Source organism: Salvelinus fontinalis, unplaced genomic scaffold, assembly GCF_029448725.1.
Source record: "Salvelinus fontinalis isolate EN_2023a unplaced genomic scaffold, ASM2944872v1 scaffold_0117, whole genome shotgun sequence".
Lineage (NCBI taxonomy): Eukaryota > Metazoa > Chordata > Actinopteri > Salmoniformes > Salmonidae > Salvelinus > Salvelinus fontinalis.
In genome coordinates, this window is record NW_026600326.1 from 329,222 (window position 1) to 351,160 (window position 21,939).

Consider the following 21,939-nt stretch of genomic DNA (forward strand, 5'->3'; position numbering starts at 1 on the left):
GTGCTAGGGGGAGTGTGGTGCTATGGGAGGGGCTAAGGGGAGTGTGGTGCTATGGGAGGGGCTAGGGGGAGTGTTGGTCTATGGGAGGGGCTAAGGGGAGTGTGGTGCTATGGGAGGGGCTAGGGGGAGTGTGGTGCTATCGGAGGGGCTAGGGGGAGTGTGGTGCTATGGGAGGGGCTAGGGGGAGTGTGGTGCTAGGGGGCAGTGTGGTGCTATGGGAGGGGCTAAGGGGAGTGTGGTGCTATGGGAGGGGCTAGGGGGAGTGTGGTGCTATGGGAGGGGTTAGGGGGGAGTGTGGTGCTATGGGAGGGGTTAGGGGGAGTGTGGTGCTACGGGAGGGGCTAGGGGGAGTGTGGTGCTACGGGAGGGGTTATGGGGAGTGTGGTGCTATGGGAGGGGTTAGGGGGGAGTGTGGTGCTATGGGAGGGGCTAGGGGGAGTGTGGTGCTAATGGGAGTGTGGTGCTATGGGAGGGGCTAGGGGGAGTGTGGTGCTATGGGAGGGGCTAGGGGGAGTGTGGTGCTATGGGAGGGGCTAGGGGGAGTGTGGTGCTATGGGAGGGGTTAGGGGGGAGTGTGGTGCTATGGGAGGGGCTAGGGGGAGTGTGGTGCTATGGGAGGGGCTAGGGGGAGTGTGGTGCTATGGGAGGGGCTAGGGGAAGTGTGGTGCTATGGGAGGGGTTAGGGGGAAGTGTGGTGCTATGGGAGGGGTTAGGGGGGAGTGTGGTGCTATGGGAGGGGTTAGGGGGAGTGTGGTGCTATGGGAGGGGTTAGGGGGAGTGTGGTGCTAGGGGGAGTGTGGTGCTATGGGAGGGGTTATGGGGAGTGTGGTGCTATGGGAGGGGTTAGGGGGGAGTGTGGTGCTATGGGAGGGGCTAGGGGGAGTGTGGTGCTAATGGGAGTGTGGTGCTATGGGAGGGGCTAGGGGGAGTGTGGTGCTATGGGAGGGGCTAGGGGGAGTGTGGTGCTATGGGAGGGGCTAGGGGGAGTGTGGTGCTATGGGAGGGGCTAGGGGGAGTGTGGTGCTACGGGAGGGGCTAGGGGGAGTGTGGTGCTACGGGAGGGGCTAGGGGGAGTGTGGTGCTACGGGAGGGGTTAGGGGGGAGTGTGGTGCTACGGGAGGGTTTAGGGGAGAGTGTGGTGCTACGGGAGGGGTTAGGGGGAGTGTGGTGCTACGGGAGGGGTTAGGGGGAGTGTGGTGCTACGGGAGGGGCTAGGGGGAGTGTGGTGCTATGGGAGGGGTTAGGGGGAGTGTGGTGCTATGGGAGGGGTTATGGGGAGTGTGGTGCTATGGGAGGGGTTAGGGGGGAGTGTGGTGCTATGGGAGGGGCTAGGGGGAGTGTGGTGCTATGGGAGGGGCTAGGGGGAGTGTGGTGCTATGGGAGGGGCTAGGGGGAGTGTGGTGCTATGGGAGGGGCTAGGGGGAGTGTGGTGCTATGGGAGGGGCTAGGGGGAGTGTGGTGCTATGGGAGGGGCTAGGGGGAGTGTGGTGCTATGGGAGGGGCTAGGGGGAGTGTGGTGCTATGGGAGGGGCTAGGGGGAGTGTGGTGCTATGGGAGGGGCTAGGGGGAGTGTGGTGCTATGGGAGGGGCTAGGGGGAGTGTGGTGCTATGGGAGGGGCTAGGGGGAGTGTGGTGCTATGGGAGGGGCTAGGGGGAGTGTGGTGCTATGGGAGGGGCTAGGGGGAGTGTGGTGCTATGGGAGGGGCTAGGGGGAGTGTGGTGCTATGGGAGGGGCTAGGGGGAGTGTGGTGCTATGGGAGGGGCTAGGGGGAGTGTGGTGCTATGGGAGGGGCTAGGGGGAGTGTGGTGCTATGGGAGGGGCTAGGGGGAAGTGTGGTGCTATGGGAGGGGTTAGGGGGAGTGTGGTGCTATGGGAGGGGTTAGGGAGAGTGTGGTGCTATGGGAGGGGTTAGGGGGAGTGTGGTGCTATGGGAGGTGTGGTGCTATGGGAGGAGCTAGTGGGAGGTGTGGTGCTATGGGAGGGGTTAGGGGGGAGTGTGGTGCTATGGGAGGGGTTAGGGAGAGTGTGGTGCTATGGGAGGGGCTAGGGGGAGTGTGGTGCTATGGGAGGGGCTAGGGGGAGTGTGGTGCTATGGGAGGGGTTAGGGAGAGTGTGGTGCTATGGGAGGGGTTAGGGGGAGTGTGGTGCTATGGGAGGGGCTAGGGGGAGTGTGGTGCTATGGGAGGGGTTAGGGAGAGTGTGGTGCTACGGGAGGGGTTAGGGGGGAGTGTGGTGCTACGGGAGGGGTTAGGGGGGAGTGTGGTGCTACGGGAGGGGCTAGGGGGAGTGTGGTGCTACGGGAGGGGTTAGGGGGAGTGTGGTGCTACGGGAGGGGTTAGGGGGAGTGTGGTGCTACGGGAGGGGTTAGGGGGAGTGTGGTGCTATGGGAGGGGTTAGGGGGGAGTGTGGTGCTATGGGAGGGGCTAGGGGGAGTGTGGTGCTAATGGGAGTGTGGTGCTATGGGAGGGGCTAGGGGGAGTGTGGTGCTACGGGAGGGGCTAGGGGGAGTGTGGTGCTACGGGAGGGGTTAGGGGGAGTGTGGTGCTACGGGAGGGGCTAGGGGGAGTGTGGTGCTATGGGAGGGGTTAGGGGGAGTGTGGTGCTATGGGAGGGGTTAGGGGGAAGTGTGGTGCTACGGGAGGGGTTAGGGGGAGTGTGGTGCTATGGGAGGAGCTAGTGGGAGATGTGGTGCTATGGGAGGGGTTAGGGGGGAGTGTGGTGCTATGGGAGGGGTTAGGGGGGAGTGTGGTGCTATGGGAGGGGCTAGGGGGAGTGTGGTGCTATAGGAGGGGCTAAGGGGAGTGTGGTGCTATGGGAGGGGCTAGGGGGAGTGTGGTGCTATTGGAGGGGCTAGGGGGAGTGTGGTGCTATGGGAGGGGTTAGGGGGAAGTGTGGTGCTATGGGAGGGGTTAGGGGGGAGTGTGGTGCTATGGGAGGGGTTAGGGGGAGTGTGGTGCTATGGGAGGGGTTAGGGGGAGTGTGGTGCTAGGGGGAGTGTGGTAATATGGGAGGGGCTAAGGGGAGTGTGGTGCTATGGGAGGGGCTAGGGGGAGTGTGGTGCTATGGGAGGGGCTAGGGGGAGTGTGGTGCTATGGGAGGGGCTAGGGGGAGTGTGGTGCTAGGGGGCAGTGTGGTGCTATGGGAGGGGCTAAGGGGAGTGTGGTGCTATGGGAGGGGCTAGGGGGAGTGTGGTGCTATGGGAGGGGTTAGGGGGGAGTGTGGTGCTATGGGAGTGGTTAGGGAGGAGTGTGGTGCTATGGGAGGGGTTAGGGAGAGTGTGGTGCTATGGGAGGGGTTAGGGGGAGTGTGGTGCTATGGGAGGAGCTAGTGGGAGATGTGGTGCTATGGGAGGAGCTAGTGGGAGATGTGGTGCTATGGGAGGGGTTAGGGGGAGTGTGGTGCTATGGGAGGGGTTAGGGGGGAGTGTGGTGCTATGGGAGGGGCTAGGGGGAGTGTGGTGCTATGGGAGGGGCTAAGGGGAGTGTGGTGCTATGGGAGGGGCTAGGGGGAGTGTGGTGCTATGGGAGGGGCTAGGGGGAGTGTGGTGCTATGGGAGGGGCTATGGGAAGTGTGGTGCTATGGGAGGGGTTAGGGGGAAGTGTGGTGCTATGGGAGGGGTTAGGGGGGAGTGTGGTGCTATGGGAGGGGTTAGGGGGAGTGTGGTGCTAGGGGGAGTGGTTAGGGAGGAGTGTGGTGCTATGGGAGGGGTTAGGGAGAGTGTGGTGCTATGGGAGGGGTTAGGGGGAGTGTGGTGCTATGGGAGGAGCTAGTGGGAGATGTGGTGCTATGGGAGGAGCTAGTGGGAGATGTGGTGCTATGGGAGGGGTTAGGGGGAGTGTGGTGCTATGGGAGGGGTTAGGGGGGAGTGTGGTGCTATGGGAGGGGCTAGGGGGAGTGTGGTGCTATGGGAGGGGCTAAGGGGAGTGTGGTGCTATGGGAGGGGCTAGGGGGAGTGTGGTGCTATGGGAGGGGCTAGGGGGAGTGTGGTGCTATGGGAGGGGCTATGGGAAGTGTGGTGCTATGGGAGGGGTTAGGGGGAAGTGTGGTGCTATGGGAGGGGTTAGGGGGGAGTGTGGTGCTATGGGAGGGGTTAGGGGGAGTGTGGTGCTAGGGGGAGTGTGGTGCTATGGGAGGGGCTAAGGGGAGTGTGGTGCTATGGGAGGGGCTAGGGGGAGTGTTGGTCTATGGGAGGGGCTAAGGGGAGTGTGGTGCTATGGGAGGGGCTAGGGGGAGTGTGGTGCTATCGGAGGGGCTAGGGGGAGTGTGGTGCTATGGGAGGGGCTAGGGGGAGTGTGGTGCTAGGGGGCAGTGTGGTGCTATGGGAGGGGCTAAGGGGAGTGTGGTGCTATGGGAGGGGCTAGGGGGAGTGTGGTGCTATGGGAGGGGTTAGGGGGGAGTGTGGTGCTATGGGAGGGGTTAGGGGGAGTGTGGTGCTACGGGAGGGGCTAGGGGGAGTGTGGTGCTACGGGAGGGGTTATGGGGAGTGTGGTGCTATGGGAGGGGTTAGGGGGGAGTGTGGTGCTATGGGAGGGGCTAGGGGGAGTATGGTGCTAATGGGAGTGTGGTGCTATGGGAGGGGCTAGGGGGAGTGTGGTGCTATGGGAGGGGCTAGGGGGAGTGTGGTGCTATGGGAGGGGCTAGGGGGAGTGTGGTGCTATGGGAGGGGTTAGGGGGGAGTGTGGTGCTATGGGAGGGGCTAGGGGGAGTGTGGTGCTATGGGAGGGGCTAGGGGGAGTGTGGTGCTATGGGAGGGGCTAGGGGAAGTGTGGTGCTATGGGAGGGGTTAGGGGGAAGTGTGGTGCTATGGGAGGGGTTAGGGGGGAGTGTGGTGCTATGGGAGGGGTTAGGGGGAGTGTGGTGCTATGGGAGGGGTTAGGGGGAGTGTGGTGCTAGGGGGAGTGTGGTGCTATGGGAGGGGTTATGGGGAGTGTGGTGCTATGGGAGGGGTTAGGGGGGAGTGTGGTGCTATGGGAGGGGCTAGGGGGAGTGTGGTGCTAATGGGAGTGTGGTGCTATGGGAGGGGCTAGGGGGAGTGTGGTGCTATGGGAGGGGCTAGGGGGAGTGTGGTGCTATGGGAGGGGTTAGGGGGAGTGTTGTGCTACGGGAGGGGCTAGGGGGAGTGTGGTGCTACGGGAGGGGCTAGGGGGAGTGTGGTGCTACGGGAGGGGCTAGGGGGAGTGTGGTGCTACGGGAGGGGCTAGGGGGAGTGTGGTGCTACGGGAGGGGTTAGGGGGGAGTGTGGTGCTACGGGAGGGTTTAGGGGAGAGTGTGGTGCTACGGGAGGGGTTAGGGGGAGTGTGGTGCTACGGGAGGGGTTAGGGGGAGTGTGGTGCTACGGGAGGGGCTAGGGGGAGTGTGGTGCTATGGGAGGGGTTAGGGGGAGTGTGGTGCTATGGGAGGGGTTATGGGGAGTTTGGTGCTATGGGAGGGGTTAGGGGGGAGTGTGGTGCTATGGGAGGGGCTAGGGGGAGTGTGGTGCTATGGGAGGGGCTAGGGGGAGTGTGGTGCTATGGGAGGGGCTAGGGGGAGTGTGGTGCTATGGGAGGGGCTAGGGGGAGTGTGGTGCTATGGGAGGGGCTAGGGGGAGTGTGGTGCTATGGGAGGGGCTAGGGGGAGTGTGGTGCTATGGGAGGGGCTAGGGGGAGTGTGGTGCTATGGGAGGGGCTAGGGGGAGTGTGGTGCTATGGGAGGGGCTAGGGGGAGTGTGGTGCTATGGGAGGGGCTAGGGGGAGTGTGGTGCTATGGGAGGGGCTAGGGGGAGTGTGGTGCTATGGGAGGGGCTAGGGGGAGTGTGGTGCTATGGGAGGGGCTAGGGGGAGTGTGGTGCTATGGGAGGGGCTAGGGGGAGTGTGGTGCTATGGGAGGGGCTAGGGGGAGTGTGGTGCTATGGGAGGGGCTAGGGGGAGTGTGGTGCTATGGGAGGGGCTAGGGGGAAGTGTGGTGCTATGGGAGGGGTTAGGGGGAGTGTGGTGCTATGGGAGGGGTTAGGGAGAGTGTGGTGCTATGGGAGGGGTTAGGGGGAGTGTGGTGCTATGGGAGGTGTGGTGCTATGGGAGGAGCTAGTGGGAGGTGTGGTGCTATGGGAGGGGTTAGGGGGGAGTGTGGTGCTATGGGAGGGGTTAGGGAGAGTGTGGTGCTATGGGAGGGGCTAGGGGGAGTGTGGTGCTATGGGAGGGGCTAGGGGGAGTGTGGTGCTATGGGAGGGGTTAGGGAGAGTGTGGTGCTATGGGAGGGGTTAGGGGGGAGTGTGGTGCTATGGGAGGGGCTAGGGGGAGTGTGGTGCTATGGGAGGGGTTAGGGAGAGTGTGGTGCTATGGGAGGGGTTAGGGGGGAGTGTGGTGCTATGGGAGGGGTTAGGGAGAGTGTGGTGCTATGGGAGGGGTTAGGGGGAGTGTGGTGCTATGGGAGGAGCTAGTGGGAGGTGTGGTGCTATGGGAGGGGTTAGGGGGAGTGTGGTGCTATGGGAGGGGTTAGGGGGGAGTGTGGTGCTATGGGAGGGGCTAGGGGGAGTGTGGTGCTATGGGAGGGGTTAGGGGGGAGTGTGGTGCCGGGTCTTACACTGGGTTGTTGCACTGGCGAGTTCTGAAGCGAACCCCGGTCCCACAGGAGCGGGAACAGGACCCATATTTCGTCCAGGAGCTCCAGGAGCCATCCTGCGTCACCCGGTTGACATTCTTCCACATGCAGTGACCTTTATAGCACCACTATAGAGGAGACAAAGGACAGTCAGACAGACACAACAACCTGATGGTTACGTAGTCATAGTTTAGGAGGAGTTCTCACTTTCCCAGGAGCACACTCAGTCCCGTCCAGAGGAGGGCCTTTTTTGGTCTTGCAGAAGTATGGGTTGTCAGGGTGACTGCACCACAGCTGCTTACATGGGTCAAATGTGCGAAACTGGAAGAAGAAAAAGAAGAAGACATTTTAAACGCTGGTTTACTGGGTTGGAGTTCCAACGGAGCGAGACAGGAAATGTTCAGGAAGCCAGTCAGCCAGCTGCAGTATATCATTATCTACCTCATCCCCATATTGGTTTTCTTTACTTTCTGCTCTTTTTTACCCCAGTATTGCTACTTGCACATCATCATCTGCACATCTATCACTCCAGTGTTAATTTGCTAAATTGTAATTACTTCGCTACTATGGCCTATTTATTGCCTTACCTCCTCACGCCATTTGCACACACTGTATATAGACTTGTTTTTCTACTGTATTATTGACTATGTTTGTTTATTCCATGTGTAACTCTGTATTGTATGTGTCGAACTGCTTTGCTTTATCTTGGCCAGGTTGCAGTTGTAAATGAGAACTTCTCACCTGGCCTATCTGGTTAAATAAAGGTGAAATACAATTTAAATAATAATTTAAAAATGTATGTATGGCTGAATGCATTTTTATATTTTATTTGGATCCCCATTAGGAGACAGCTAGTCTAAATGGGGTCCGACATAACTAAAAATACATTAGACAAAATACTTCCATTTAAGAACATGAAGTGTGTGTATCTATCAGTTACACATACATGTCAGTACACACACACAACCAGTAGGTCACTCTCAGCCATGATGTGGGTCAATACTGGGGCCCATCTTGTTCAGCCTGTACATTAATGATGTAGGTCACCTGATCAAGGTTTACAAAGTGGCTCAGTGACTCACTACTGTAATGGTCCAGGTTACAAAGTGGCTCAGTGACTCACTACTGTAATGCTCCAGGTTACAAAGTGGCTCAATGACTCACTACTGTAATGGTCCAGGTTACAAAGTGGCTCAGTGACTCACTACTGTAATGGTCCAGGTTACAAGTGGCTCAGTGACTCACTACTGTAATGGTCCAGGTTACAAAGTGGCTCAGTGACTCACTACTGTAATGGTCCAGGTTACAAAGTGGCTCAGTGACTCACTACTGTAATGGTCCAGGTTACAAAGTGGCTCACTACTGTAATGGTCCAGGTGACAAAGTGGCTCACTACTGTAATGGTCCAGGTGACAAAGTGGCTCAATGACTCACTACTGTAATGCTCCAGGTTACAGTGACTCACTACTGTAATGGTCCAGGTTACAAAGTGGCTCACTATTGTAATGGTCCAGGTTACAAAGTGGCTCAGTGACTCACTACTGTAATGGTCCAGGTTACAAAGCGGCTCAGTGACTCACTACTGTAATGGTCCAGGTTACATAGTGGCTCAGTGACTCACTACTGTAATGGTCCAGGTTACATAGTGGCTCAGTGACTCACTACTGTAATGGTCCAGTTTACAAAGTGGCTCAGTGACTCACTACTGTAATGGTCCAGGTTACAAAGTGGCTCAGTGACTCACTACTGTAATGGTCCAGGTTACAAAGTGGCTCAGTGACTCACTACTGTAATGGTCCAGGTTACAAAGTGGCTCAGTGACTCACTACTGTAATGGTCCATGTTACATAGTGGCTCAGTGACTCACTACTGTAATGGTCCAGGTTACATAGTGGCTCAGTGACTCACTACTGTAATGGTCCAGGTTACATAGTGGCTCAATGACTCACTTCTGTAATGGTCCAGGTTACATAGTGGCTCAGTGACTCACTACTGTAATGGTCCAGGTTACATAGTGGCTCAGTGACTCACTACTGTAATGGTCCAGGTTACATAGTGGCTCAGTGACTCACTACTGTAATGGTCCAGGTTACATAGTGGCTCAGTGACTCACTACTGTAATGGTCCAGGTTACATAGTGGCTCAGTGACTCACTACTGTACTGGTCCAGGTTACATAGTGGCTCAGTGACTCACTACTGTAATGGTCCAGGTTACAAAGTGGCTCATTGACTCACTACTGTAATGGTCCAGGTTACAAAGTGGCTCAGTGACTCACTACTGTAATGGTCCAGGTTACAAAGTGGCTCACTACTGTAATGGTCCAGGTTACAAAGTGGCTCATTGACTCACTACTGTAATGGTCCAGGATACAAAGTGGCTCAGTGACTCACTACTGTAATGGTCCAGGTTACATAGTGACTCACTACTGTAATGGTCCAGGTTACATAGTGGCTCAGTGACTCACTACTGTAATGGTCCAGGTTACAAAGTGACTCAGTGACTCACTACTGTAATGGTCCAGGTGACAAAGTGACTCAGTGACTCACTACTGTAATGGTCCAGGTTACAAAGTGGCTCAGTGACTCACTACTGTAATGGTCCAGGTTACATAGTGACTCACTACTGTAATGGTCCAGGTTACATAGTGGCTCAGTGACTCACTACTGTAATGGTCCAGGTTACAAAGTGGCTCAGTGACTCACTACTGTAATGGTCCAGGTTACAAAGTGGCTCAGTGACTCACTACTGTAATGGTCCAGGTTACAAAGTGGCTCAGTGACTCACTACTGTAATGGTCCAGGTTACAAAGTGGCTCAGTGACTCACTACTGTAATGGTCCAGGTTACAAAGTGGCTCAGTGACTCACTAATGTAATGGTCCAGGTAACAAAGTGACTCAGTGACTCACTACTGTAATGGTCCAGGTTACAAAGTGGCTCAATGACTCACTACTGTATTGGTCTAGGTTACAAAGTGGCTCAGTGACTCACTACTGTAATGGTCCAGGTTACAAAGTGGCTCAGTGACTCACTACTGTAATGGTCCAGGTTACAAAGTGGCTCAATGACTCACTACTGTAATGATCCAGGTTACATAGTGGCTCAGTGACTCACTAATGTAATGGTCCAGGTTACAAAGTGGCTCAGTGACTCACTACTGTAATGGTCCAGGTTACAAAGTGGCTCAGTGACTCACTACTGTAATGGTCCAGGTTACAAAGTGGCTCAGTGACTCACTACTGTAATGGTCCAGGTTACAAAGTGACTCAGTGACTCACTACTGTAATGCTCCAGGTTACAAAGTGACTCAATGACTCACTACTGTAATGCTCCAGGTTACAAAGTGGCTCAGTGACTCACTACTGTAATGGTCCAGGTTACAAAGTGGCTCAGTGACTCACTACTGTAATGGTCCAGGTTACAAAGTGGCTCATTGACTCACTACTGTAATGGTCCAGGTTACAAAGTGGCTCAGTGACTCACTACTGTAATGGTCCAGGTTACAAAGTGGCTCACTACTGTAATGGTCCAGGTTACAAAGTGGCTCATTGACTCACTACTGTAATGGTCCAGGTTACAAAGTGGCTCAGTGACTCACTAATGTAATGGTCCAGGTTACAAAGTGGCTCACTACTGTAATGGTCCAGGTTACAAAGTGGCTCATTGACTCACTACTGTAATGGTCCAGGTTACAAAGTGACTCAGTGACTCACTACTGTAATGGTCCAGGTTACAAAGTGGCTCAGTGACTCACTACTGTAATGGTCCAGGTTACATAGTGACTCACTACTGTAATGGTCCAGGTTACATAGTGGCTCAGTGACTCACTACTGTAATGGTCCAGGTTACAAAGTGGCTCAGTGACTCACTACTGTAATGGTCCAGGTTACAAAGTGGCTCAGTGACTCACTACTGTAATGGTCCAGGTTACAAAGTGGCTCAGTGACTCACTACTGTAATGGTCCAGGTTACAAAGTGGCTCAGTGACTCACTACTGTAATGGTCCAGGTTACAAAGTGTCTCAGTGACTCACTACTGTAATGGTCCAGGTTACAAAGTGTCTCAGTGACTCACTACTGTAATGGTCCAGGTTACAAAGTGTCTCAGTGACTCACTACTGTAATGGTCCAGGTTACAAAGTGTCTCAGTGACTCACTACTGTAATGGTCCAGGTTACAAAGTGGCTCAATGACTCACTACTGTAATGGTCCAGGTTACATAGTGGCTCAGTGACTCACTACTGTAATGGTCCAGGTTACAAAGTGACTCACTACTGTAATGGTCCAGGATACAAAGTGGCTCAGTGACTCACTACTGTAATGGTCCAGGTTACATAGTGACTCACTACTGTAATGCTCCAGGTTACAAAGTGACTCAGTGACTCACTACTGTAATGGTCCAGGTTACATAGTGGCTCAGTGACTCACTACTGTAATGGTCCAGGTTACAAAGTGGCTCAATGACTCACTACTGTATTGGTCTAGGTTACAAAGTGGCTCAGTGACTCACTACTGTAATGGTCCAGGTTACTAAGTGGCTCAGTGACTCACTACTGTTATGGTCCAGGTTACAAAGTGGCTCAATGACTCACTACTGTAATGATCCAGGTTACATAGTGGCTCAGTGACTCACTACTGTAATGGTCCAGGTTACAAAGTGACTCAGTGACTCACTAATGTAATGGTCCAGGTTACAAAGTGGCTCAGTGACTCACTACTGTAATGGTCCAGGTTACAAAGTGGCTCAGTGACTCACTACTGTAATGGTCCAGGTTACAAAGTGGCTCAGTGACTCACTACTGTAATGGTCCAGGTTACAAAGTGGCTCACTACTGTAATGGTCCAGGTTACAAAGTGGCTCATTGACTCACTACTGTAATGGTCCAGGTTACAAAGTGGCTCAGTGACTCACTACTGTAATGGTCCAGGTTACAAAGTGGCTCACTACTGTAATGGTCCAGGTTACAAAGTGGCTCATTGACTCACTACTGTAATGGTCCAGGTTACAAAGTGACTCAGTGACTCACTACTGTAATGGTCCAGGTTACAAAGTGACTCAGTGACTCACTACTGTAATGGTCCAGGTTACAAAGTGGCTCAGTGACTCACTACTGTAATGGTCCAGGTTACATAGTGACTCACTACTGTAATGGTCCAGGTTACATAGTGGCTCAGTGACTCACTACTGTAATGGTCCAGGTTACAAAGTGGCTCAGTGACTCACTACTGTAATGGTCCAGGTTACAAAGTGTCTCAGTGACTCACTACTGTAATGGTCCAGGTTACAAAGTGTCTCAGTGACTCACTACTGTAATGGTCCAGGTTACAAAGTGTCTCAGTGACTCACTACTGTAATGGTCCAGGTTACAAAGTGGCTCAATGACTCACTACTGTAATGGTCCAGGTTACATAGTGGCTCAGTGACTCACTACTGTAATGGTCCAGGTTACAAAGTGACTCACTACTGTAATGGTCCAGGATACAAAGTGGCTCAGTGTCTCACTACTGTAATGGTCCAGGTTACATAGTGACTCACTACTGTAATGCTCCAGGTTACAAAGTGACTCAGTGACTCACTACTGTAATGGTCCAGGTTACATAGTGGCTCAGTGACTCACTACTGTAATGGTCCAGGTTACAAAGTGGCTCAATGACTCACTACTGTATTGGTCTAGGTTACAAAGTGGCTCAGTGACTCACTACTGTAATGGTCCAGGTTACAAAGTGGCTCAGTGACTCACTACTGTTATGGTCCAGGTTACAAAGTGGCTCAATGACTCACTACTGTAATGATCCAGGTTACATAGTGGCTCAGTGACTCACTACTGTAATGGTCCAGGTTACAAAGTGGCTTAGTGACTCACTACTGTAATGATCCAGGTTACATAGTGGCTCAGTGACTCACTACTGTAATGGTCCAGGTTACAAAGTGGCTTAATGACTCACTACTGTAATGGTCCAGGTTACAAAGTGGCTCAGTGACTCACTACTGTAATGGTCCAGGTTACAAAGTGGCTCAGTGACTCACTACTGTAATGGTCCAGGTTACAAAGTGGCTCAGTGACTCACTACTGTAATGGTCCAGGTTACAAAGTGACTCAGTGACTCACTACTGTAATGGTCCAGGTTACAAAGTGGCTCAGTGACTCACTACTGTAACGGTCCAGGTTACATAGTGACTCACTACTGTAATGGTCCAGGTTACATAGTGGCTCAGTGACTCACTACTGTAATGGTCCAGGTTACAAAGTGACTCAGTGACTCACTACTGTAATGGTCCAGGTTACAAAGTGACTCAGTGACTCACTACTGTAATGGTCCAGGTTACAAAGTGGCTCAGTGACTCACTACTGTAATGGTCCAGGTTACATAGTGACTCACTACTGTAATGGTCCAGGTTACATAGTGGCTCAGTGACTCACTACTGTAATGGTCCAGGTTACAAAGTGGCTCAGTGACTCACTACTGTAATGGTCCAGGTTACAAAGTGACTCACTACTGTAATGGTCCAGGTTACATAGTGGCTCAGTGACTCACTACTGTAATGGTCCAGGTTACAAAGTGACTCACTACTGTAATGGCCCAGGTTACATAGTGGCTCAGTGACTCACTACTGTAATGGTCCAGGTTACAAAGTGGCTCAATGACTCACTACTGTATTGGTCTAGGTTACAAAGTGGCTCAGTGACTCACTACTGTAATGGTCCAGGTTACAAAGTGGCTCAATGACTCACTACTGTAATGATCCAGGTTACATAGTGGCTCAGTGACTCACTACTGTAATGGTCCAGGTTACAAAGTGGCTTAGTGACTCACTACTGTAATGGTCCAGGTTACAAAGTGGCTCAGTGACTCACTACTGTAATGGTCCAGGTTACAAAGTGGCTCAGTGACTCACTACTGTAATGGTCCAGGTTACAAAGTGGCTCAATGACTCACTACTGTAATGATCCAGGTTACATAGTGGCTCAGTGACTCACTAATGTAATGGTCCAGGTTACAAAGTGGCTCAGTGACTCACTACTGTAATGGTCCAGGTTACAAAGTGGCTCAGTGACTCACTACTGTAATGGTCCAGGTTACAAAGTGGCTCAGTGACTCACTACTGTAATGGTCCAGGTTACAAAGTGACTCAGTGACTCACTACTGTAATGCTCCAGGTTACAAAGTGACTCAATGACTCACTACTGTAATGCTCCAGGTTACAAAGTGGCTCAGTGACTCACTACTGTAATGGTCCAGGTTACAAAGTGGCTCAGTGACTCACTACTGTAATGGTCCAGGTTACAAAGTGGCTCATTGACTCACTACTGTAATGGTCCAGGTTACAAAGTGGCTCAGTGACTCACTACTGTAATGGTCCAGGTTACAAAGTGGCTCACTACTGTAATGGTCCAGGTTACAAAGTGGCTCATTGACTCACTACTGTAATGGTCCAGGTTACAAAGTGGCTCAGTGACTCACTAATGTAATGGTCCAGGTTACAAAGTGGCTCACTACTGTAATGGTCCAGGTTACAAAGTGGCTCATTGACTCACTACTGTAATGGTCCAGGTTACAAAGTGACTCAGTGACTCACTACTGTAATGGTCCAGGTTACAAAGTGGCTCATTGACTCACTACTGTAATGGTCCAGGTTACAAAGTGGCTCAGTGACTCACTACTGTAATGGTCCAGGTTACAAAGTGGCTCACTACTGTAATGGTCCAGGTTACAAAGTGGCTCATTGACTCACTACTGTAATGGTCCAGGTTACAAAGTGACTCAGTGACTCACTACTGTAATGGTCCAGGTTACATAGTGGCTCAGTGACTCACTACTGTAATGGTCCAGGTTACAAAGTGGCTCAGTGACTCACTACTGTAATGGTCCAGGTTACAAAGTGGCTCAGTGACTCACTACTGTAATGGTCCAGGTTACAAAGTGGCTCAGTGACTCACTACTGTAATGGTCCAGGTTACAAAGTGGCTCAGTGACTCACTACTGTAATGGTCCAGGTTACAAAGTGTCTCAGTGACTCACTACTGTAATGGTCCAGGTTACAAAGTGTCTCAGTGACTCACTACTGTAATGGTCCAGGTTACAAAGTGTCTCAGTGACTCACTACTGTAATGGTCCAGGTTACAAAGTGTCTCAGTGACTCACTACTGTAATGGTCCAGGTTACAAAGTGGCTCAATGACTCACTACTGTAATGGTCCAGGTTACATAGTGGCTCAGTGACTCACTACTGTAATGGTCCAGGTTACAAAGTGACTCACTACTGTAATGGTCCAGGATACAAAGTGGCTCAGTGACTCACTACTGTAATGGTCCAGGTTACATAGTGACTCACTACTGTAATGCTCCAGGTTACAAAGTGACTCAGTGACTCACTACTGTAATGGTCCAGGTTACATAGTGGCTCAGTGACTCACTACTGTAATGGTCCAGGTTACAAAGTGGCTCAATGACTCACTACTGTATTGGTCTAGGTTACAAAGTGGCTCAGTGACTCACTACTGTAATGGTCCAGGTTACTAAGTGGCTCAGTGACTCACTACTGTTATGGTCCAGGTTACAAAGTGGCTCAATGACTCACTACTGTAATGATCCAGGTTACATAGTGGCTCAGTGACTCACTACTGTAATGGTCCAGGTTACAAAGTGGCTCAGTGACTCACTACTGTAATGGTCCAGGTTACAAAGTGGCTCAGTGACTCACTACTGTAATGGTCCAGGTTACAAAGTGGCTCACTACTGTAATGGTCCAGGTTACAAAGTGGCTCATTGACTCACTACTGTAATGGTCCAGGTTACAAAGTGGCTCAGTGACTCACTACTGTAATGGTCCAGGTTACAAAGTGGCTCACTACTGTAATGGTCCAGGTTACAAAGTGGCTCATTGACTCACTACTGTAATGGTCCAGGTTACAAAGTGACTCAGTGACTCACTACTGTAATGGTCCAGGTTACAAAGTGACTCAGTGACTCACTACTGTAATGGTCCAGGTTACAAAGTGGCTCAGTGACTCACTACTGTAATGGTCCAGGTTACATAGTGACTCACTACTGTAATGGTCCAGGTTACATAGTGGCTCAGTGACTCACTACTGTAATGGTCCAGGTTACAAAGTGGCTCAGTGACTCACTACTGTAATGGTCCAGGTTACAAAGTGGCTCAGTGACTCACTACTGTAATGGTCCAGGTTACAAAGTGGCTCAGTGACTCACTACTGTAATGGTCCAGGTTACAAAGTGGCTCAGTGACTCACTACTGTAATGGTCCAGGTTACAAAGTGTCTCAGTGACTCACTACTGTAATGGTCCAGGTTACAAAGTGTCTCAGTGACTCACTACTGTAATGGTCCAGGTTACAAAGTGTCTCAGTGACTCACTACTGTAATGGTCCAGGTTACAAAGTGGCTCAATGACTCACTACTGTAATGGTCCAGGTTACATAGTGGCTCAGTGACTCACTACTGTAATGGTCCAGGTTACAAAGTGACTCACTACTGTAATGGTCCAGGATACAAAGTGGCTCAGTGTCTCACTACTGTAATGGTCCAGGTTACATAGTGACTCACTACTGTAATGCTCCAGGTTACAAAGTGACTCAGTGACTCACTACTGTAATGGTCCAGGTTACATAGTGGCTCAGTGACTCACTACTGTAATGGTCCAGGTTACAAAGTGGCTCAATGACTCACTACTGTATTGGTCTAGGTTACAAAGTGGCTCAGTGACTCACTACTGTAATGGTCCAGGTTACAAAGTGGCTCAGTGACTCACTACTGTTATGGTCCAGGTTACAAAGTGGCTCAATGACTCACTACTGTAATGATCCAGGTTACATAGTGGCTCAGTGACTCACTACTGTAATGGTCCAGGTTACAAAGTGGCTTAGTGACTCACTACTGTAATGATCCAGGTTACATAGTGGCTCAGTGACTCACTACTGTAATGGTCCAGGTTACAAAGTGGCTTAATGACTCACTACTGTAATGGTCCAGGTTACAAAGTGGCTCAGTGACTCACTACTGTAATGGTCCAGGTTACAAAGTGGCTCAGTGACTCACTACTGTAATGGTCCAGGTTACAAAGTGGCTCAGTGACTCACTACTGTAATGGTCCAGGTTACAAAGTGACTCAGTGACTCACTACTGTAATGGTCCAGGTTACAAAGTGGCTCAGTGACTCACTACTGTAACGGTCCAGGTTACATAGTGACTCACTACTGTAATGGTCCAGGTTACATAGTGGCTCAGTGACTCACTACTGTAATGGTCCAGGTTACAAAGTGACTCAGTGACTCACTACTGTAATGGTCCAGGTTACAAAGTGACTCAGTGACTCACTACTGTAATGGTCCAGGTTACAAAGTGGCTCAGTGACTCACTACTGTAATGGTCCAGGTTACATAGTGACTCACTACTGTAATGGTCCAGGTTACATAGTGGCTCAGTGACTCACTACTGTAATGGTCCAGGTTACAAAGTGGCTCAGTGACTCACTACTGTAATGGTCCAGGTTACAAAGTGACTCACTACTGTAATGGTCCAGGTTACATAGTGGCTCAGTGACTCACTACTGTAATGGTCCAGGTTACAAAGTGACTCACTACTGTAATGGCCCAGGTTACATAGTGGCTCAGTGACTCACTACTGTAATGGTCCAGGTTACAAAGTGGCTCAATGACTCACTACTGTATTGGTCTAGGTTACAAAGTGGCTCAGTGACTCACTACTGTAATGGTCCAGGTTACAAAGTGGCTCAATGACTCACTACTGTAATGATCCAGGTTACATAGTGGCTCAGTGACTCACTACTGTAATGGTCCAGGTTACAAAGTGGCTTAGTGACTCACTACTGTAATGGTCCAGGTTACAAAGTGGCTCAGTGACTCACTACTGTAATGGTCCAGGTTACAAAGTGGCTCAGTGACTCACTACTGTAATGGTCCAGGTTACAAAGTGGCTCAGTGACTCACTACTGTAATGGTCCAGGTTACAAAGTGACTCAGTGACTCACTACTGTAATGGTCCAGGTTACAAAGTGGCTCAGTGACTCACTACTGTAATGGTCCAGGTTACAAAGTGACTCAGTGACTCACTACTGTAATGCTCCAGGTTACAAAGTGACTCAATGACTCACTACTGTAATGGTCCAGGTTACAAAGTGGCTCAGTGACTCACTACTGTAATGGTCCAGGTTACAAAGTGGCTCAGTGACTCACTACTGTAATGGTCCAGGTTACAAAGTGGCTCATTGACTCACTACTGTAATGGTCCAGGTTACAAAGTGGCTCAGTGACTCACTACTGTAATGGTCCAGGTTACAAAGTGGCTCAGTGACTCACTACTGTAATGGTCCAGGTTACAAAGTGGCTCACTACTGTAATGGTCCAGGTTACAAAGTGGCTCATTGACTCACTACTGTAATGGTCCAGGTTACAAAGTGGCTCAGTGACTCACTACTGTAATGGTCCAGGTTACAAAGTGGCTCACTACTGTAATGGTCCAGGTTACAAAGTGGCTCATTGACTCACTACTGTAATGGTCCAGGTTACAAAGTGGCTCAGTGACTCACTACTGTAATGGTCCAGGTTACAAAGTGGCTCAGTGACTCACTACTGTAATGGTCCAGGTTACATAGTGACTCACTACTGTAATGGTCCAGGTTACATAGTGGCTCAGTGACTCACTACTGTAATGGTCCAGGTTACAAAGTGGCTCAGTGACTCACTACTGTAATGGTCCAGGTTACAAAGTGGCTCAGTGACTCACTACTGTAATGGTCCAGGTTACAAAGTGGCTCAGTGACTCACTACTGTAATGGTCCAGGTTACAAAGTGGCTCAGTGACTCACTACTGTAATGGTCCAGGTTACAAAGTGTCTCAGTGACTCACTACTGTAATGGTCCAGGTTACAAAGTGTCTCAGTGACTCACTACTGTAATGGTCCAGGTTACAAAGTGACTCAGTGACTCACTACTGTAATGGTCCAGGTTACAAAGTGGCTCAATGACTCACTACTGTAATGGTCCAGGTTACATAGTGGCTCAGTGACTCACTACTGTAATGGTCCAGGTTACAAAGTGACTCACTACTGTAATGGTCCAGGATACAAAGTGGCTCAGTGACTCACTACTGTAATGGTCCAGGTTACATAGTGACTCACTACTGTAATGCTCCAGGTTACAAAGTGACTCAGTGACTCACTACTGTAATGGTCCAGGTTACATAGTGGCTCAGTGACTCACTACTGTAATGGTCCAGGTTACAAAGTGGCTCAATGACTCACTACTGTATTGGTCTAGGTTACAAAGTGGCTCAGTGACTCACTACTGTAATGGTCCAGGTTACAAAGTGGCTCAGTGACTCACTACTGTAATGGTCCAGGTTACAAAGTGGCTCAATGACTCACTACTGTAATGATCCAGGTTACATAGTGGCTCAGTGACTCACTACTGTAATGGTCCAGGTTACAAAGTGGCTTAGTGACTCACTACTGTAATGGTCCAGGTTACAAAGTGGCTCAGTGACTCACTACTGTAATGGTCCAGGTTACAAAGTGGCTCAGTGACTCACTACTGTAATGGTCCAGGTTACAAAGTGGCTCAGTGACTCACTACTGTAATGGTCCAGGTTACAAAGTGACTCAGTGACTCACTACTGTAATGCTCCAGGTTACAAAGTGACTCAATGACTCACTACTGTAATGGTCCAGGTTACAAAGTGGCTCAGTGACTCACTACTGTAATGGTCCAGGTTACAAAGTGGCTCAGTGACTCACTACTGTAATGGTCCAGGTTACAAAGTGGCTCATTGACTCACTACTGTAATGCTCCAGGTTACAAAGTGGCTCAGTGACTCACTACTGTAATGGTCCAGGTTACAAAGTGGCTCACTACTGTAATGGTCCAGGTTACAAAGTGGCTCATTGACTCACTACTGTAATGGTCCAGGTTACAAAGTGGCTCAGTGACTCACTACTGTAATGGTCCAGGTTACAAAGTGGCTCACTACTGTAATGGTCCAGGTTACAAAGTGGCTCATTGACTCACTACTGTAATGGTCCAGGTTACAAAGTGACTCAGTGACTCACTACTGTAATGGTCCAGGTTACAAAGTGACTCAGTGACTCACTACTGTAATGGTCCAGGTTACAAAGTGGCTCAGTGACTCACTACTGTAATGGTCCAGGTTACATAGTGACTCACTACTGTAATGGTCCAGGTTACATAGTGGCTCAGTGACTCACTACTGTAATGGTCCAGGTTACAAAGTGGCTCAGTGACTCACTACTGTAATGGTCCAGGTTACAAAGTGGCTCAGTGACTCACTACTGTAATGGTCCAGGTTACAAAGTGGCTCAGTGACTCACTACTGTAATGGTCCAGGTTACAAAGTGGCTCAGTGACTCACTACTGTAATGGTCCAGGTTACAAAGTGTCTCAGTGACTCACTACTGTAATGGTCCAGGTTACAAAGTGTCTCAGTGACTCACTACTGTAATGGTCCAGGTTACAAAGTGACTCAGTGACTCACTACTGTAATGGTCCAGGTTACAAAGTGGCTCAATGACTCACTACTGTAATGGTCCAGGTTACATAGTGGCTCAGTGACTCACTACTGTAATGGTCCAGGTTACAAAGTGAATCACTACTGTAATGGTCCAGGATACAAAGTGGCTCAGTGACTCACTACTGTAATGGTCCAGGTTACATAGTGACTCACTACTGTAATGCTCCAGGTTACAAAGTGACTCAGTGACTCACTACTGTAATGGTCCAGGTTACATAGTGGCTCAGTGACTCACTACTGTAATGGTCCAGGTTACAAAGTGGCTCAATGACTCACTACTGTATTGGTCTAGGTTACAAAGTGGCTCAGTGACTCACTACTGTAATGGTCCAGGTTACAAAGTGGCTCAGTGACTCACTACTGTAATGGTCCAGGTTACAAAGTGGCTCAATGACTCACTACTGTAATGATCCAGGTTACATAGTGGCTCAGTGACTCACTACTGTAATGGTCCAGGTTACAAAGTGGCTTAGTGACTCACTACTGTAATGGTCCAGGTTACAAAGTGGCTCAGTGACTCACTACTGTAATGGTCCAGGTTACAAAGTGGCTCAGTGACTCACTACTGTAATGGTCCAGGTTACAAAGTGGCTCAGTGACTCACTACTGTAATGGTCCAGGTTACAAAGTGACTCAGTGACTCACTACTGTAATGGTCCAGGTTACAAAGTGGCTCAGTGACTCACTACTGTAATGGTCCAGGTTACAAAGTGACTCAGTGACTCACTACTGTAATGCTCCAGGTTACAAAGTGGCTCAGTGACTCACTACTGTAATGGTCCAGGTTACATAGTGACTCACTACTGTAATGGTCCAGGTTACATAGTGGCTCAGTGACTCACTACTGTAATGGTCCAGGTTACAAAGTGGCTCAGTGACTCACTACTGTAATGGTCCAGGTTACAAAGTGGCTCAGTGACTCACTACTGTAATGGTCCAGGTTACAAAGTGGCTCAGTGACTCACTACTGTAATGGTCCAGGTTACAAAGTGGCTCAGTGACTCACTACTGTAATGGTCCAGGTTACAAAGTGTCTCAGTGACTCACTACTGTAATGGTCCAGGTTACAAAGTGTCTCAGTGACTCACTACTGTAATGGTCCAGGTTACAAAGTGACTCAGTGACTCACTACTGTAATGGTCCAGGTTACAAAGTGGCTCAATGACTCACTACTGTAATGGTCCAGGTTACATAGTGGCTCAGTGACTCACTACTGTAATGGTCCAGGTTACAAAGTGACTCACTACTGTAATGGTCCAGGATACAAAGTGGCTCAGTGACTCACTACTGTAATGGTCCAGGTTACATAGTGACTCACTACTGTAATGCTCCAGGTTACAAAGTGACTCAGTGACTCACTACTGTAATGGTCCAGGTTACATAGTGGCTCAGTGACTCACTACTGTAATGGTCCAGGTTACAAAGTGGCTCAATGACTCACTACTGTATTGGTCTAGGTTACAAAGTGGCTCAGTGACTCACTACTGTAATGGTCCAGGTTACAAAGTGGCTCAGTGACTCACTACTGTAATGGTCCAGGTTACAAAGTGGCTCAATGACTCACTACTGTAATGATCCAGGTTACATAGTGGCTCAGTGACTCACTACTGTAATGGTCCAGGTTACAAAGTGGCTTAGTGACTCACTACTGTAATGGTCCAGGTTACAAAGTGGCTCAGTGACTCACTACTGTAATGGTCCAGGTTACAAAGTGGCTCAGTGACTCACTACTGTAATGGTCCAGGTTACAAAGTGGCTCAGTGACTCACTACTGTAATGGTCCAGGTTACAAAGTGACT

At 50.4% G+C, this 21,939-nt stretch overlaps 1 protein-coding gene across 1 annotated transcript in view; it reads right to left on the minus strand.

Annotated features, from left to right (window-relative positions):
• Window positions 1-21,939, minus strand: part of adamts3 (ADAM metallopeptidase with thrombospondin type 1 motif, 3) — a gene marked incomplete at its 5' end in the record, with an annotated part of 143,769 nt that overhangs the window by 87,872 nt on the left and 33,958 nt on the right. Inside the window, 2 exons of the mRNA XM_055911966.1 lie at window positions 6,560-6,705; window positions 6,785-6,898. Coding sequence (XP_055767941.1) covers window positions 6,560-6,705; window positions 6,785-6,898 — 260 coding nt within the window. The remainder of the gene's footprint in view (window positions 1-6,559; window positions 6,706-6,784; window positions 6,899-21,939) is intronic.